The 16,557-nt window shown below is 36.6% G+C and overlaps 3 protein-coding genes across 4 annotated transcripts in view; 2 read left to right on the forward strand and 1 right to left on the reverse strand.

Moving 5' to 3' along the window:
* LOC127955934 (zinc finger protein 658B-like) overlaps window positions 1-4,907 on the reverse strand; it is a 97,830-nt gene extending 92,923 nt beyond the window's left edge. Inside the window, exon 1 of the mRNA XM_052553599.1 lies at window positions 4,361-4,907. Coding sequence (XP_052409559.1) covers window positions 4,361-4,688 — 328 coding nt within the window. The 5' untranslated portion in view covers window positions 4,689-4,907. The remainder of the gene's footprint in view (window positions 1-4,360) is intronic.
* Window positions 1-16,557, forward strand: part of LOC127955956 (zinc finger protein 501) — a 315,828-nt gene that overhangs the window by 132,882 nt on the left and 166,389 nt on the right. The window lies entirely within an intron of this gene.
* The window catches only part of LOC127956046 (zinc finger protein 93-like), a 235,215-nt gene that overhangs the window by 115,193 nt on the left and 103,465 nt on the right, over window positions 1-16,557 (forward strand). The gene's annotated exons all lie outside the window — the stretch shown is intronic.

The raw sequence follows: 16,557 nt of genomic DNA on the forward strand, positions 1-16,557 counted from the left end.
TTTTCACCTTCAGTACCGAAAGCAGAACCAATACCGTCAGATCTTACTGATACTACGGTCTTCCATAATTTAGCCCCGGGGCCATTTTAATGCCGGGTTTTGGTACCCATCCCTAGTCCTGTGTCATGCCAAAAGTAAAGCATCCTGACACCATTCATGTGTGGGGTTGCTTCTCATCCAAGGGATTGGGCTTACCCACAATTCTGCCCAAAATTACAGCCATGAATAAAGAATGGTACCAAAACACCCTCCAACAGCAACTTCTTCCAACAATCCAACAACAGTTTGGTGAAGAACAATGCATTTTCCAGCACGATGGAGCACCGTGCCTTAAGGCAAAAGCGATAACTAAGTAGCTCGGGGACCAGAATGTTGAAATTTTGGGTCCATGGCCTGGAAACTCCCCAGATCTTAATCCCATTGAGGACTTGTGGTCAATCCCCAAGAGGCAGGTGGACAAACAAAAACCCACTAATTCTGACAAACTCCAAGGAGTGATTATGAAAGAATGGGTTGCTATCAGTCAGGTTTGGCCCAGAAGTTGATTGAGAGCATGCCCAGTCGAATTGCAGAGGTCCAGAAAAAGAAGGACCAACACTGCAAATACTGGCTCTTTGCATAAATGTCATGTAATTGTAGATAAAAGCCTTTTGAACGTATGAAGTGCTTGTAATTATATTTCAGTACATTACAGAAACAACTGAAACAAAGATCTAAAAGCAGTTTAGCAGCAAACTTTTTGAAAACTAATATTGATGTAATTTTAAAAACTTTTGGCCACGACTGTATATGCTTGTGTGCTAGTTAAGATGATTAGCTAAACGAGATGCACTTGTGCCAAATTGGATGATTATCTGATCGTGCTCCTCCTGAATTTTGTTAATAATTCGATTAGGTGAACTGGTTACATCGAGTAGAAGATAGAAGATCCAGTTACATCGAGTGATTCATTCACGAACCGGATATCACTAAACTGCTGTGTTTTGAAATCTCACAGACCTTGAAAAGAAGACAATGCCGAATAAAGTCGTAGTTTTTGCTATTTTTGGATCAAAATGTATTTTTGATGCTTCAAATGTGGACTACTTTGATGATGTTTTTCTTACCTTTCTGGACATGGACCGTATACCGTACAGACAGTTTCAATGGAGGGACAGAAAGCTCTTGGACTAAATCTAAAATATCTTAAACTGTGTTCCAAAGATGAACGGAGGTCTTACGGGTTTGGAACGAGTTTCCGGTGATTTAGGCGTCTGCTGTCTCACTAAATAAGGACGTGAACACATGAACAACATCTCCAGAACTGCCCTGACAGTCACTTCATGAGCATTTGACCGTTTGATTGGAGTAAAACTAGCGTCATATAGGGCTGGATGATTAATCTAAATGTAATCGAAACTGAAATTCGGAACCTCTACCCGACTTAATTTTCCCATGTCAGTTATTTCGTTTTTTTTTATCCTGTTAATACTTCCCCCTAAAAAACATACTACCATTTTCATAGTATCATTTTCATGTGTTATTAAGCCTTGCCACTTGCCAATTTAACCATTCAAAAAACTTTAAAGCATTCAAACACAAGACGTGGAAAAGCTGAAATGAGCAGCTGGTTACTCGCTCTGTGCTCGGTGCGCACGAGAGAGAGAGCCGCATCTCACAGACGGTAACACTGAACTGGGCTCTCATTTGTGGAATTGCTAATGCAACCTTTTCACACCACAGACTAAACACAGTTAATCATTGCTTGGTAATTGGCCAAGAAAGTATTGACTGTTGTCTTAAGTTTTGTTTGATAGAAAGACATGTAATGGATTACAAATCAAAGTTATCTGAAATTATCAAGATTAATTTGTTCTGACAGTTTAACTCTGAGTTCTTGTCATATTTTATTACCATTTTCTAAACTATAGCAAATAAACTGATAATGTGAGGAATCTTGAAGGTGTCTGAATAAATTTTGTTTTGACTGTATGCTTAATTTTTACAGTGCTATTTTACATTTAATTATTCGGTTTCTGTACCTGGACAAACTTCAGTCAGAAACGCATGAATGAGAAGCCCCGATATACAACGAGTTGCAGTAATACAATCGTGATGTTACAAAAACATGGATATCTATTTCAAACTTCTTTAAAGACAAAAAAATGGTTTCACCCTCGTCAGAAGACGAAGATGACAAAAACAAGCACTTATCTGCTTACTAACTGCTTTGACTGATACTGAATATGTAATGCAAATATACAAAAATAAATATAAAATGCAAATACTTTGTTGAATGGTTATAAACATGGTATTTTGCATGTTAATGCCTGCAGTGCAGAAAATTATATGACAACAATAAAGTCTAAATGTAACTGGCCCCAGCTTGCAAAAATGTACAAATATGGCCGCCGAGTGAAGAGACTTTCCTCAAGAGGGATTTTGTTTTAGAATTATTTAATGTAATGTGTAGTGTAATGAAACTTTAATCATTAGTATTTTAAGATACTGAAAAAGCACAAATGTCCAGGGCATGTCAAAACTTTTTTTTTTACATAAAAAAGTTTGTTTAAAATAAACAAGATTTTTTAATAAAACATGATGTGAGCTTAATGGGAACAGGGGTGTAAAATGTACCATTAAGCACAGCCGGACTTTTTGCATTTAATGATGTATATCTTAAATGAAGTGCTTTTGTCATTTAAAATAAAATGTTAATCTTTAAACTTTTTCTACTTTAATATATTACAATACAATACAGAATACAATACTTGAAACTTGTGTTGGCATTTGTGGCACGGTGTTGCAGTGGTTTTGTTCATATCTCACCAACAGGAGGTATGTTGTTAGTATTGGAAACCAATCCTCATCTGAGACGTATTTAAAGTCTGGTGTCCCTCAGGGCTCAATTCTTGGTCCAGTACCGTTTTCTCTTTTTTATGCTTCCTTTAGGAAGCCTCAATGAAAATAAAACTGAATTTATTTTGTTTGGCCCAAATGACCACTGTATGCATGATTTTGAATCTGAACTTGTTACTCCATATAGAACTTCATGTGCAAGAAACTTAGTTGTTTAGTTCGATAATAATCTTAAATTTGATAGGCAGATAAGTGCTTGTTTTTGTCATCTTCGTCTTCTGATGAGGGTGAAAAAAATTTTTTGTCTTTAAAGAAGTTTGAAATAGTTATGCATTTTTTTGTAACATCACGATTGGATTACTGAAACTCGTTGTATATCGGGGCTTCTCATTCATGCGTTTCTCATCTAAAGTTGGTTCAGAATGAAGCGACTCGGCTTCCTAATTGGAAACACAAATATGAGTCTATTACAGCAGTTTTGATTACATTGCATTGGCTGCCAGTCAAATATAGAATTGATTTTAAAATCTTACTGTTTGTCTATAAATGTCCTCATAATCAAGCTCCACAGTACCAATCCGATTTGTTACATCCATATACTAAGGCAAGAGCACTCAGATCTGCTGATTCTGGTTTATTGCAAGTTCCCAGGGAACGTCTCAAAAACAGAGGTGATCGTGCTTTTTCTGTTGTTGGCCCTAAGTTGTGGAATAGTCTCCCAGTTCCTATCAGGATTTCCTCATCTCTAACGGTTTTTAAGTCTACTCTTAAAACGTATTCCTTCTCCTTGGCATTACATATTTTATATATATATTTTTTACTTACTGTGCAATGATCCGTTAGTAAACACTCATCCATTTTACAGTGTGTGTTTTTTAGTTTGTGTTTTATTGTTTATTACCATGTTGTTGACTGGTCTGTTTTGCATTCTCTGTGCAGCACTTTGGTTGACTTTGATTTAAATGTGCTATATAAATAAACATTGTATTGTAATATATTGTGCTCTGAGAATGTTTTAATCTAGATTTTGGTGAGCATAATAGTTATGTTTACCCTACTTTTATATTGCAATAATTTCAAATTCAAACTTTAAATTAAACCAACAATACACACAAACACAAACACACCTCTGTCTTCAAGTAAATCACTCGTAGAAAGTTTTGGACATATGGCCGTGATCGAGCAGCCCTAGCAAAAACTCTCAAACGTCCTGTGAACAAAAGTGTGTTTTATGTTCTTATTTTAGTGACTTAAAAGTTTTAGTTTTTCACTATGTCATTTTATCAAAAACACATGAAGGCTACATTTATGCTGCTCACATATTATTGTATCACAGTTTCTGCTGATTAGAGTGTAATCAAATTTTAGCCATTTTTTTTTTTTTTAAGATACTGAAAGAGGACAATTGTCCAGGCCATTTCAAAACTTCTCCAGGACCACCAAACCCCCTCAGACCCAGAGGATTAATGCTTCATAAGACTAATGTACCACACACAGTCATTAAATATGAATAAAGACCAACCTCCTTGTTCTTCTTGTTTTATTCTCCAGGTTTCTGGTTCCTCTCGTTTTTTTATCCAGGTTTCTGATTCCTCTTCCTTTATTTTCCAGGTTTCCGGTTCCTCTTCTTTTATTTTCCAGGTTTCTGGTTCCTCTTTTATTTTCCAGGTTTCTGGTTCCTCTTTTATTTTCCAGGTTTCTGGCTCCTCTTCTTTTATTTTCCAAGTTTCTGGTTTCTCTTCTTTTATTTTCCAAGTTTCTGGTTTCTCTTCTTTTATTTTCCACGTTTCTGGTTCCTCTTCTTTTATTTCACTCGTGTTCTCCTCAATCTCCTCTTCAACAAACACCATCTTCAGCTGATATTCTTCCCTATATATTTCTCTTTGCTTCAACACTTAGTAACGACTATGATGATGAGAGTATTACATGTATTTACTGACCTGATTCAAAAACTGTATTTTACTGGTTTACATAAAATAATTTTCTAAAAGTTTGTATTAACCCAGCACCACATTAAAACAACAGAGAGCGCGGTGAAACGAATCTTCTTCCTCTGAGGATTGATGATGTTTGATAAACACACGAATGTGTTTTAGCGCCACACGCTGGACTGGAGAGAGAGAAGTGGTTAGAGGAGGGAAATATGGGAAATACTGGGAAAATGACGTCTTCTTCTTCTTCTTTAATGTTTAATGGCGGTTAGCAAACCAGCTTTGTTGCATATTCCGCCACCTACTGGGATGGAGTGTGAGGCATTGATATCAGACGTAAACAGGAGAAGAAAAAAACATACCCTACCTTTCTATATTCTCTTATATAAATTAGTTGCTTTCAAAAACAAAACAAGAGCTTCATATCTTTTGAAAGAACTATTAAGTATATTCGGCAAAGTTAAAGAATTGATGCCAACAATAATTAAATTGTTTTTTTATTTAATTCTTTCCCGTTCATTTGCTATATAATTGATTATTACATGCTCTACAGTTTCTGGAAATCCACATTTATTGCACTGAACAGAACAATGTTTTCCTATCATTTGAAGTGATTTGTAGAGGGCGGAATGACCAATTCTTAGAAGAGCATTTCTCTGTATCTTCCTTTCTGTTGTCATAACTAATTCTAACTAAACCAACTTGTTTTTGTATTTTATACAGATGTCAAACCTTTATTTCCTTTATCCCACCTCTCCTGCCACATATTTTTAATAGCGTTTTTAATTAAACTTTTAATTTCAGATTTACCCAAAGGTATTTCTAAATCAATAGCATTGTGTTTAAGGGCCTGTTTGGCTATCTTGTCCACTTCCTCATTACCCTCCACACCAACATGAGCTGGCACCCATAAAAATACTGCTGAAAGTCTTAATTGACACAATCTATATAGAATTTGTAAAGCTTCTATTAATAAATCTTGTCTTGAATCTGATTTCCCACTTATTAAACTAGTAAGAACTGAAAATGAATCCGAGCAAATTACTACTGCAGATGGTTTAACTTCTTCAATCCATTTCAATGCTATCAAAATAGCCACCATCTCTGCAGTATATACAGATATATAATTAGTGATTCTTTTTGCAGCTTTATACTTAGAAAGAGGGATATACATAGCTGCAGCTGTTCTTCCAGTTACTGGGTCTTTGGAACCATCTATGTAATTTTGTAAAAAACTGAAATATTCACTCTCAAAATGCTACTGTACTACTATCACTTTAGGAACTTGATTTTGTTCATCTTTTATATTTTTAAATATCTGGAGATCCACAGAAGGCATTGAGAAAAACCAAGGTGGAGATACTGGCAATGCTACTGTAGGACTAATATTAACATTATTAATACCTATTTACTGAGTTTGCTTTTCTATTATCCATCCAAAGCTTTTAACCTGTGATTGTTCATATTCCCAGCAGTTTCCCAAAACATATTTAACTGGATGGTTTAAAAAATGATCTTTAATATTTGTCCAGTAGACCAGTTTTACTAACTGTAGCTCACGTAGATCCAATGGCATCTCTCCCATTTCTAGTTCTAACAGCTCCACAGCAAACCCTTAATGCTTGACTTTGAACTGTATCAATGTTTTTTTTTTTTGCAAAGTATTTGATGCTGATCCATAAATTATTCTTCCTTAATCAATCGATGATCTAATTAATGCACAATATACTTTCTTTAGTGAGTGTCTTGTGGCACCCCAGTCCAGTCCTGCCAAACATCTCAACACATTAACTCCTTTCTTACATTTATCGATTACCTTTTGAATATTTGCTCCAAATATTAGCTTTGAGTCCATCCATACTCCCAAATATCTAATAATAGACACTTGCTCTAAAGTTTGCTCATATAACTTTAATTTAACTTCAGGGGATTTCCTCTTTTTTGAGAACCAATTACTTGAGTTTTTGCTACTGAAAGACGAAATCCCCACTGGTTAGTCCAGCTTTCAACAGTATCTATTGCTTTTTCTGCATTTTCTTCTCTAAATATCTTAAATTTCTTCCTCTTCCCCATAAGGCTCCATCATCTGCATATAATGACCTTCCTATTTCTGATCCTATTGCCTCAAATATACCATTTATCATAATATTAAAAAGTACAGGACTGCAAACGCTACCTTGAGGAGTTCCGTTATCAATTACATAGGTATCAGAGTATCCTTTACCTACTCTTACATGTATTTTCCGTTCTTTTAAGAAATCCATAATCCAATTAAACAACTTCCCATCAATGCCCATTTGACCTTATTTAATTAAAAACCCTTTCTTCCATACCATGCCATAAGCTTTCTCGATATCAAAAAATACTCCTAGAACCATTTCTTTTCTTACTTGAGCTTTCCTATTTCATTTTCTAAGCAAATTACTGCATCTATGGTGCTATACGTCCTTTCCTAAACCCACTCTGATCTGTTAGATGTTAACGCTATTGGTCTATAATTAGCTGGAACCCTATTATCTTTCCCAGGTTTTGCTATTGGCACCACTATACCTCATTTCCATGAGCTAGGAAGTCTCCCTTGCCTCCATATTTCATTATAAAGTCTTAAAATAACATTTAGTCCATTATCTGAAAGATGTTTAATCATTTCATAACATACTTCACCTTTCCCTGGTGACATATGTTTAACTCCTTCCAAGGCCTGCTTGAGCTCATATAATGTAAAAACAGCATCCATAGTACCCTCTGTTAATTCTTTTTTATCTAACATTTTTTGATTATCTCTTACCATTTTTTCTCTTAATTCCCTCATATTATCTGAAATATTGCTATTGCTATGCACCTTTACAAATGCTTCTGCCAACACCTCAGCCTTTTCTTTAGTACTAATGATTTGATTATATTCTCTTATCAAAACTGGAATTCTATTAGATTTTTGTATTCCCCCCCATTTTCCTAATCATTCCCCATATCTCGCTAATGTTTATATTTTTACCTATTTTGTCACAATATTCTTTCCAGTACTTTCTTTTAGCTGCACACTTTCCTTACTATAGCCTGTGCTCTTTTATACAATATAAAAACATCAAATTAATATGATTTCCTTACTTTCTTTAAAAATCTATTCCTTATTTTAATTACCTCACTACACTCAACAGTCCACCAAGGTACATTTTTCTACTTTAATCTACCTATACTTTTCCTATTTCTTCTGCAACTTTACAAAGACTTTCACAGATTTTATTGTTATATTGCTCTATATCTTCTATTAAACAACTTAAGTTAATTTAATTCCTTTCACTTTTTTCTTGAAATATGTCCCAATCAGCTGATTTAAATTTCCATCTAGAAAATCATTCCAATATCCATTTTAGATATTCATAAATCAATTTTACAATTAATTGGAAAATGATCACTACCCATCATATTTTGATCTATTATGTTCCACATACTTATTTTAGCTAGATTTTCTGACATAATTGTTAAATCTATAACTGAATATTTCATTTTGGATACATCCAACCTGTGCTACTAGGTTGGATGTATCCAAAATGAAATATTCAGTTTTAGATTTAACAATCATTTCAGAAAATTAATTTATACATACCAAATTATTTGTTTCCAAAAATTTCTCCACTTCCCTTCCATTATTATCTGTGTGTATACTACCCCATGATGTATTGTGTGCGTTAAAATCTCCACACCACACCTGATTAGACTTGTGTCATCCCACTATTTTAGTCAAAGCTTCATTATTTAATCTTTTACATGGATTGATCAGATTTTATAAACGCTATCACTCCACCACCAGTACCAATTTCCCTATCCCTTCTAACTGCGGAGTACCCGTTTAACTCAAATTTTAAATGTGGCACAAGCCATGACTCTTGAATACAAATTACATGAGGTTTATCACTAATATCTTCCACAAATTTCTTAAATTCTAGACCATTTGATATCAAACTTCTGGCATTCCTTTGAAGAATAGCTAACACCATTAAGATCCACCACATGTTGTCTGAGAATTTGTTACCTTTACCTTTAATTTCTCATTTATTTGATCCATTGTTACTTCTTCTACGTTTAAGTATTTTTCAGCTGCCCTTAGAATTATTCTGATTTTTCTATACGCCTTTCTGTTTTACGCTGAGCAATTAACCTCTTCTGCTATAAATGCAATAAAAGACATCTTATCAACCAACAAGGTATTTTCATTTTTTTTACTACTGTTTGCATGTGGTACTACCCCTACCGATGGATCTTCCAGCGGGATTGTGTTTTCAGTAACGTTACACGTCTTTGTGCTTTTCTGGACTCGCTTTAATGCATCTGCATATGAAATTCCTTCAAATACTCTTAGACATTGAACTTTCTCAGCATCTTTCCTTACCTTACAACCCCCATATCCTGCACTATGATTACTTAAACAGTTGCAGCATTTTGGAAGAACTCCATGTCCACATTTCCCGTATTCATGATCATCTCCACACCTTGCACAGCGATGTTTTCCCTTACAGCTTTCAGCAATATGACCAAATCTTTGACACTTGAAGCATCTAACTGGTGGTGGTACATATGGCCGAACTCTGTAACTTACATACCCAATAAACACTTTACCAGGCAACTATTCCTCATCAAACTGAATCATAACTGACAAGCTATCCATCTTTTGTTTATCTTTTACATATTTCAGTCTCCTCACATCAATCACACTTGCCCCTGACAAGTTTTCCTTAAATGTTTCAACTGACATATCTGTCGAAACCCCTGAAATCACTCCTTTTACCCATTTCTTATCTTCCATTACTGAACATGATACTTTTATTCCTAGTAATGTTTTTAATCCCACAGCTGCTTTCTGTTGATTCTTGTCTTTACAAAATGTCAGTAGTCTTCCATCTCTTGTCATTTTTGCACTTACAATTTTTCCAATCACTTCTTTCAATGCCTTTGTTATTTTAACTAGGTTTATACAACAATTTTAGCATTACCGTATTTTCCGGGCTATAAGTCGCACTTTTTTTCATAGTTTGGCTGGTCCTGCGACTTAGTCAGGTGTGACTTAATTATCAAAATTAATTTGACATGAACCAAGAGAAATGAACCAAGAGAAAACATTACCGTCTACAGCCGCGAGATGGCGCTCTATGCTGCTCAGTTCTCCTGTAGTCTACACTGAAGACATAGAGCGCTGTCTCGCGGCTGTAGACGGTAATGTCTTCTCTTGGTTCTAAATAAATGCGATTTATAGTCCAGTGCGACTTATATATGTTTTTTTCCTCATCATGACGTATTTTTGGACTGATGCAACTTATACTCAGGTGCGACTTATAGTCCGAAAAATACGGTACTTTGAATTCTACTTTCGGTTTTCTAATCTGCTGTTGATCTATTTCATTTTCTGATCCAGATGTTTGATACCACGTTTTCTTTCTTTGCGATTTTCCACTAATTTCCAATTACTTGCCGAACTTTTTTAATTCACCGCCATCCATACCATCCATTTCCGGATCACTTCCTGATTCAACGAAACTTCCTTCCATCTCCGCCTCAGTCACACCCCAGTGTTGCCAACCTTCTTTCCCCCCTTCGCAGTCAATAAGCCTACTTTCCAGTTCTTTGCGGCAAGCTTTATGTGCGCGTGAGCGTGGAATAGGCTATAAATGCCTATTTATTAAAGGATGGTTTAATAGGTTATTATATTAATCTATTTAATATAAACATGGGACTAGTTGACTAGGAAAAAACTAAATATTACCAGCACAAACATAGCACAATCAAAGAAGATTTTGGGTAAATGGAGTATGTGTGTGGTTGAGTGACGCACAAACAAAAATATTTACAGCACAAAGCAGCACAAACAATTGAGGCAATTTTGCTGACGTTTTGCATTGGGTGGGGTGTGTAATTATTTTTTTTTTTTTTACGTTTAAGAGGGGATCTAGTTGCTGTGTTTCTTTCAACGGCACAAATCTAGCACAAACTAAAGACACCGGTTTGGTGCGATTTAGATGAAGTGGAGAGTGATGTCGCTGTCCCGAATTATGTTTGTTATTTCTAAAGGAGGGGGTATAGATAGAATGTTAATTTTAACAGCACAAATGGGCACAAACCAGCACAAACTAATGGCACTGGTTTGGAGGGATTTGGACAGTATGGGGTGGAGAGTGACGTTTTGTATTTGTTATTTCTGAAGACGGGAAATAGATACAATGTAAATTTGAATGACACAAACCAGCACAAATTGAGCAAAAACGAATGGCACCGTTTTGGAACGATTTCGATTGCATGTTGTGGAGAGTGATGTCACTGTTTGTAAAAAGTTAATTTTTGTTATATAAAAGAAGCGGTCATAGTTAAAACCTCTTAGCCTGCACTCCTACACCCTTGTCCTCAAAGCCACTCAACTCGCACGTGTCAGTGTTTATGAATAGATTAAATGAAACGGGACAAATTTAATCTTGAAAATCTATGTATCATTGTAAATATCTAAGCCTCAAGCATCGACGACAGATCACTGTTTTCCAATGGAAAGCTTATAAAGACTGTATTTGCTACATTTGTGTAAGCAGTACACATACAAACATGAACATTAGAAACGCTGTACATACCAGATCCATCATAATAACGAGTCATAAACACATCCACAGCTGTAAATCCCGGTTTAGTTAGGAAGGTAAGGGTCCACTGAACGACATCTCATGAAGAACGTTTAGTCCAACTAAGCAATAATGTTGTAATATAGATCATAATTCCTTTGTTTTCGTTTAATTTCTTCAGTGACAGAATTTTTTGCATCCGTTATGGAATAACTCATGGTTGGAAACTGTGTCTTGGTAGTAAAAACACGGCATGGTTTTGCAGCGTACAGTGACAGAACAAGAATGAGGCGATCCATCGGAAAAAAGAATGAATGAAATTTGGCGCTCCCTCGAGACACGCTCTGACGCACCTGTCAGCTAATGGAGGCGGAACTTACAGCGATCGCCTTTTCCTTTGTTTGTTTTATTTTTAAACAGTTTTTATATATGTGAGAGTGTGTTTTATGTTGAATGTGAATGTATCGGCATGATTACCATCTGTTTGAGTGCAAATCAGCCCAAATCAGCTTGCTATTACTGAATGATCACGGCTATCAAAGTGAACGCATCTATATGAATAGAGAGAGTGGATTATTTACTTTATAGCACATTTGTGTTATTACCATCTGTATAAGTGGCCATCAGCACATCAGCACTTATTTGCATCATAATTCATTGTAAAAGATGCATTTCTAGCAATCTCAGGATGTTCTGTAATTGGCAAACAAAGTTAAATCTTTTTTTCTTTTTTTTTCTTATTCTTATTTTTCTTACTCAAATTATTCTTATTGTATTTTTCTAGTCCTCAAATAAATCACTTATATGATCTCTAAGTTTCTGTCTAGTGTTTTATAATTGAAAAAAAACTATGCAGTGGTATGTTTACTGACTAAATAGTTTGTAGAAGCCTTCAACACTATTGGGAAATATATTTTCTTATATTTAGGGGGTGGGGGTGTAGACATAGTCTCATAAAAATATTTGCAGGAGACTCATTTTTCATGATATTTTATTCAGATTAGAAATAGAAACTCATAGAAAGACATGTGGCTTTCAACCCATTACTTTTCTAGATTGCTCCAGAACTCATTCAGAGATTTGGACGAACTGGGGTGGAGAGTGACGTCACTGACCAGAATTGTTTTTGTTATTTCTAAAAAGGAGAAATATATTTGACGTTCATTTCAACAGCACAAACCGGCACAAATTGAGAACAAACGAATGACACCTGTTTTAAGATTTAGATGAACTGGGGTGGAGAGTGACGTCACAGCCTCCGAAAATATTTTGGATGTATCTACGGAAGGAAAATAGATACAGTGTTTGTTTTAACGGCACAAATGGGCACAAATCGAGCACAAACAAACTGCGCTGGTTTTAAACAATTTGGGCGACATGGGGTGGAGAGTGACGTCACACAGTCAAAAATTATTATCTCAAACACCAAACCATCACAAACGTTCATTTCTGTAGCACAAACGAATGGCACAATTTTGGTGATTATTTATTTTTATGGGGTGCCAACTTCACGGAGGTTGCGCCGTGTCCTGGGGGATGTATTGACGTCCTGGAGGGCAACCCGGCGGAGTATTGGGAGAAGGATTGAAGGAAGGTAGGGTCTCGGCGGACCAGGTGATTGGACTGACGATTATCTTCTCAGGAAGTATAGTTTCAGGTTATACTAGGTACTCTTCTGGGGCGTGACACCGCGACAGGGTGTCAGCCTTGATGTTCTTAGCCCCTGGGCAGTACGAGATGGACAAGTTGAAGCGGGTGAAGAATAACGCCCAGCGGGCCTGTCTTGGATTCAGCCTTTTGGCGATGCGTAGATACTCGAAGTTCTTATGGTCTGTGAGGACTAGGAAAGGGTGTTTGGCTCCCTCCAGCCAATGCCTCCATACCTCCAGAGCCAGCTTGATGGCGTAATTAAACTCTGCCAGGTTAAGCTTCCGAGAGAAGAAGGCACATGGATGGAGGTGGCTGGGGCTCCCCTGCTGCTGCTGCGACAGGACCGCTCCCACTCCGGTGGTGGAGGTGTCGACTTTGATGACGAAGGGTCGATTGGGGTCAGGATACACCAGGAGTGGAGCGGTCATGAAGGCCTCCTTGAGGGAGTTGAAGGCCTCTGTGGCGGATGGGGTCCTGGACAGAGACTTGGGTTTGTTATGGAGGAGGCTAGTTAGATGGTTGGTGATGGAAGTATAGTTTTGAATGAAGCATCGAAATTGGCAAAGCCGAGGGATCGTTGGAGTGCTTTGATGGTGGTAGGAGTGGGCCAGTTTTTTACAGTGTTCACCTTCCCCTCGTCCATCCAGATGCAACTGCTATCAATGTTATACCCAAGGAACTGCACTAAGGGCTGATGGAAGGAGAATTTTCGGCCTTTGAGGTATAGCCTCAGGCATTGCAGGACCTCTGCAACATGGCGACGATGTTCCGCTAGGCTCCGGGAGTAAATGAGGATGTCATCTATGTAGACAAGGACGAACTTATGGAGGAACTCCTGGAGCATCTCATGGATGAAGTCTTGGAATACGGAGGGGGCGTGGACAAGTCCATACAGCATCACCAAGTACTCATAGTGGCCAGTAGGGGTGATGAAGGCAGTTTTCCACTCATCACATATCGAACATATTGAACACCAGATATCGATGGTTCTAGTTCCTCCACCTTAACGCTTGCTTACTTGTTTACCCTCGTGAAACCAACCTATCTAAATTTTTGTTGTTTTCTCAGCCATCTTTGTTCTTCATATCCCTTCTGTGTTTAGGTTCAAAGTCCTCAGAAGAGCCTTCATAAGCTTCTGTTCTCTTATTTATTCCCATCTTCTGTCTTAGCTTTTCAAGCAGTCTGTCTTGTATGTGATTAACTTGTTTTGCTATTTTGCTTACAGAAAGCCCTTGCCGCAATCCTGTCAGCAAAGATGGGAATGTACCTTGACAAGTTGTCATTATTAAGTTCTCCTATAGTAGTAGCATCTATCTGTTAAAATATATTAAAAATAAGATTTAATGATTATAGATCACCAGACAGGAAATGCCCAACAGATAACATAAAAAACATGCTTAACTGTAAGCTATTATGGGTAAAGTTAAATAAAAGTAAAAAAGAAAAAGAGTAATACAAAAATAAATTCAGAATTACATGTATTAAAATTAATTATATTTGTTTATATAGTAATTCTTTTATTCACTTATTCTGCATGTTTGGTCTTTTTTTTAGCATTTAAAAGTATAGTTAGTGATTCCCGTTTAATGTAGCCTATTGCTCAATGTTATTATTATACTGAACCCAGTTTGCTAATATTGCCTGCACATTTTCCTAATGTCTTAGTCTCTCGATTTAGCTTAGTAGAATAAAGCCTATTAAGAATGCAAACCGCCACTAAATTAAATATGAGCCAAAAAATACCCTTGTGTGGGTTTTTGTCTTATTTATATAGTTTCATCATATAGTTTACCAACATCAAAAGCAAGAGTGCTTTTTTACAGAATATCTGCATGACTGCCAATGTGAAACTGATTTTGTAAGTGATTTTGTAACTGATTAAACAAGTGTTGCATTTTATACGGAAAAAAATTTCAATATTGTCTGTTTTCGCTCAATTTCACCAACAGTGTTTCATTACTCTAGGGTTTTTAATGAATCTGGTGAGCCAACGATTCAATAACCTATTTATTAAAGACAAAATCATTGCTTATTTCCTGAATGAATTAGGAATTATTAGAATTATTTATTCCATTGAATGACTCGCTCATTAAGGCAGTGACTTGCTGCCACCTAGTGGGTTGTTTTTTATATTATTTAATAAACTAATTTTTCCATCAACCCACTTAAAACATAAACATTATTTGTTCATTTTAAATGAAAAATGGGTTGCTTTCTATTAATCACAAAATGTTAACATGACTTGTTTGGATGTTATGTTCATTTATGGTTGTGGTAGCCAAATCCTGCTCAGTAAACTGATATGAACGAACCTCTAAAAAGACACAGGGCCTACGATTGGTGAATCTTAAATGGTTAACAAATTATTGTAGTTTAATTTAATCATAATTTCTTCGTTTACCATCTTGTTTACAAACCCCTGTCTATAGTTTACATCAACACATAGACTACAATTCAGAAACATAACTTGTCCTCCTTCATTTTGTGAATATGTTCCTCTAAACCCCTCGATTTCAAAGAAAAATCCAAAAATCCATGTTTACATTGTTTTACAAACAAACAGTTGGCTTGTGCTTACTGTTGACAGTCTGACATACTATGGCAGAGTCAGCACAGTTCAGTTCCACAAATTAAAGTGGTTGAAAATTTGTCATTTTACGTAGGCTATGTCGTAATAACGAGATGTTATATGTTGTTTTTACGACATAAGATCTTGTTACTACGACATAATTGAGGGGGAAAAATGTAAATGGCGGTGATGTGGATTATTCATTTGCAGCCAGGCAGTTGGCTGAAACAGGTGGGGCAAGGACCAAGCACTAGGGATTGATGTTGGTGGGGGTGTCGTGGTCCAGGTTGGCATTGTTGAGGAATGAGGTGGAGACTGACAAGGATTCAGTGCACTTGCTAGAGTGCCCATTAGTTGCAGAAACATCTGGTTAGTGGTCTGTTGCTGTGCCTGCATCACCTGGAATCTTCTCTCCTCAGCCTCCTGTTGTGCTTTCAATATTCTCTCAAAACAGGCAGCCTCTTGAGCCACTTTGCTCTGTTCAGCTCTATGCAATTCTGTCAGCATCATTCTGTTGTCCATCATGTATGCCTGGATGTCAACATTAGCTTTGCAAGACTTTATCTTTCTTTTTCGAGCTTTGGCTCCAGGAATGGGCAGTCTCCCTCCTATGATGGCTTCTTCATTGGCACTGCTCTCTGTACCTGGATCTTCAGACATTCCTGTATCAGCTTCTGGTTAATGTGAAGTAACCTAACTTGCCGTCATATTTGGCATGGCAAAGTATAATCAATACCTAAGGTTACACCATAACTTCTGTTATAAGTGCTTTGTATTGGTAATTGCAAAAATGAAATAAACTCACAATCAATATCGATATCAGATGTGGTAGCTTGGTCAACTGTTCTAGCATCAGTAACATCATTGGAAGCGGATGGTGTTGTACTTTCATGGGACTCGACAACATCCACCAGATCGACGTCCGGTTTTGTCCAAGTATATTATTGAGGTCATCATATCAGGGGAACTT

The sequence above is a fragment of the Carassius gibelio genome, chromosome B4 (assembly GCF_023724105.1).
Source record: "Carassius gibelio isolate Cgi1373 ecotype wild population from Czech Republic chromosome B4, carGib1.2-hapl.c, whole genome shotgun sequence".
NCBI lineage: Eukaryota > Metazoa > Chordata > Actinopteri > Cypriniformes > Cyprinidae > Carassius > Carassius gibelio.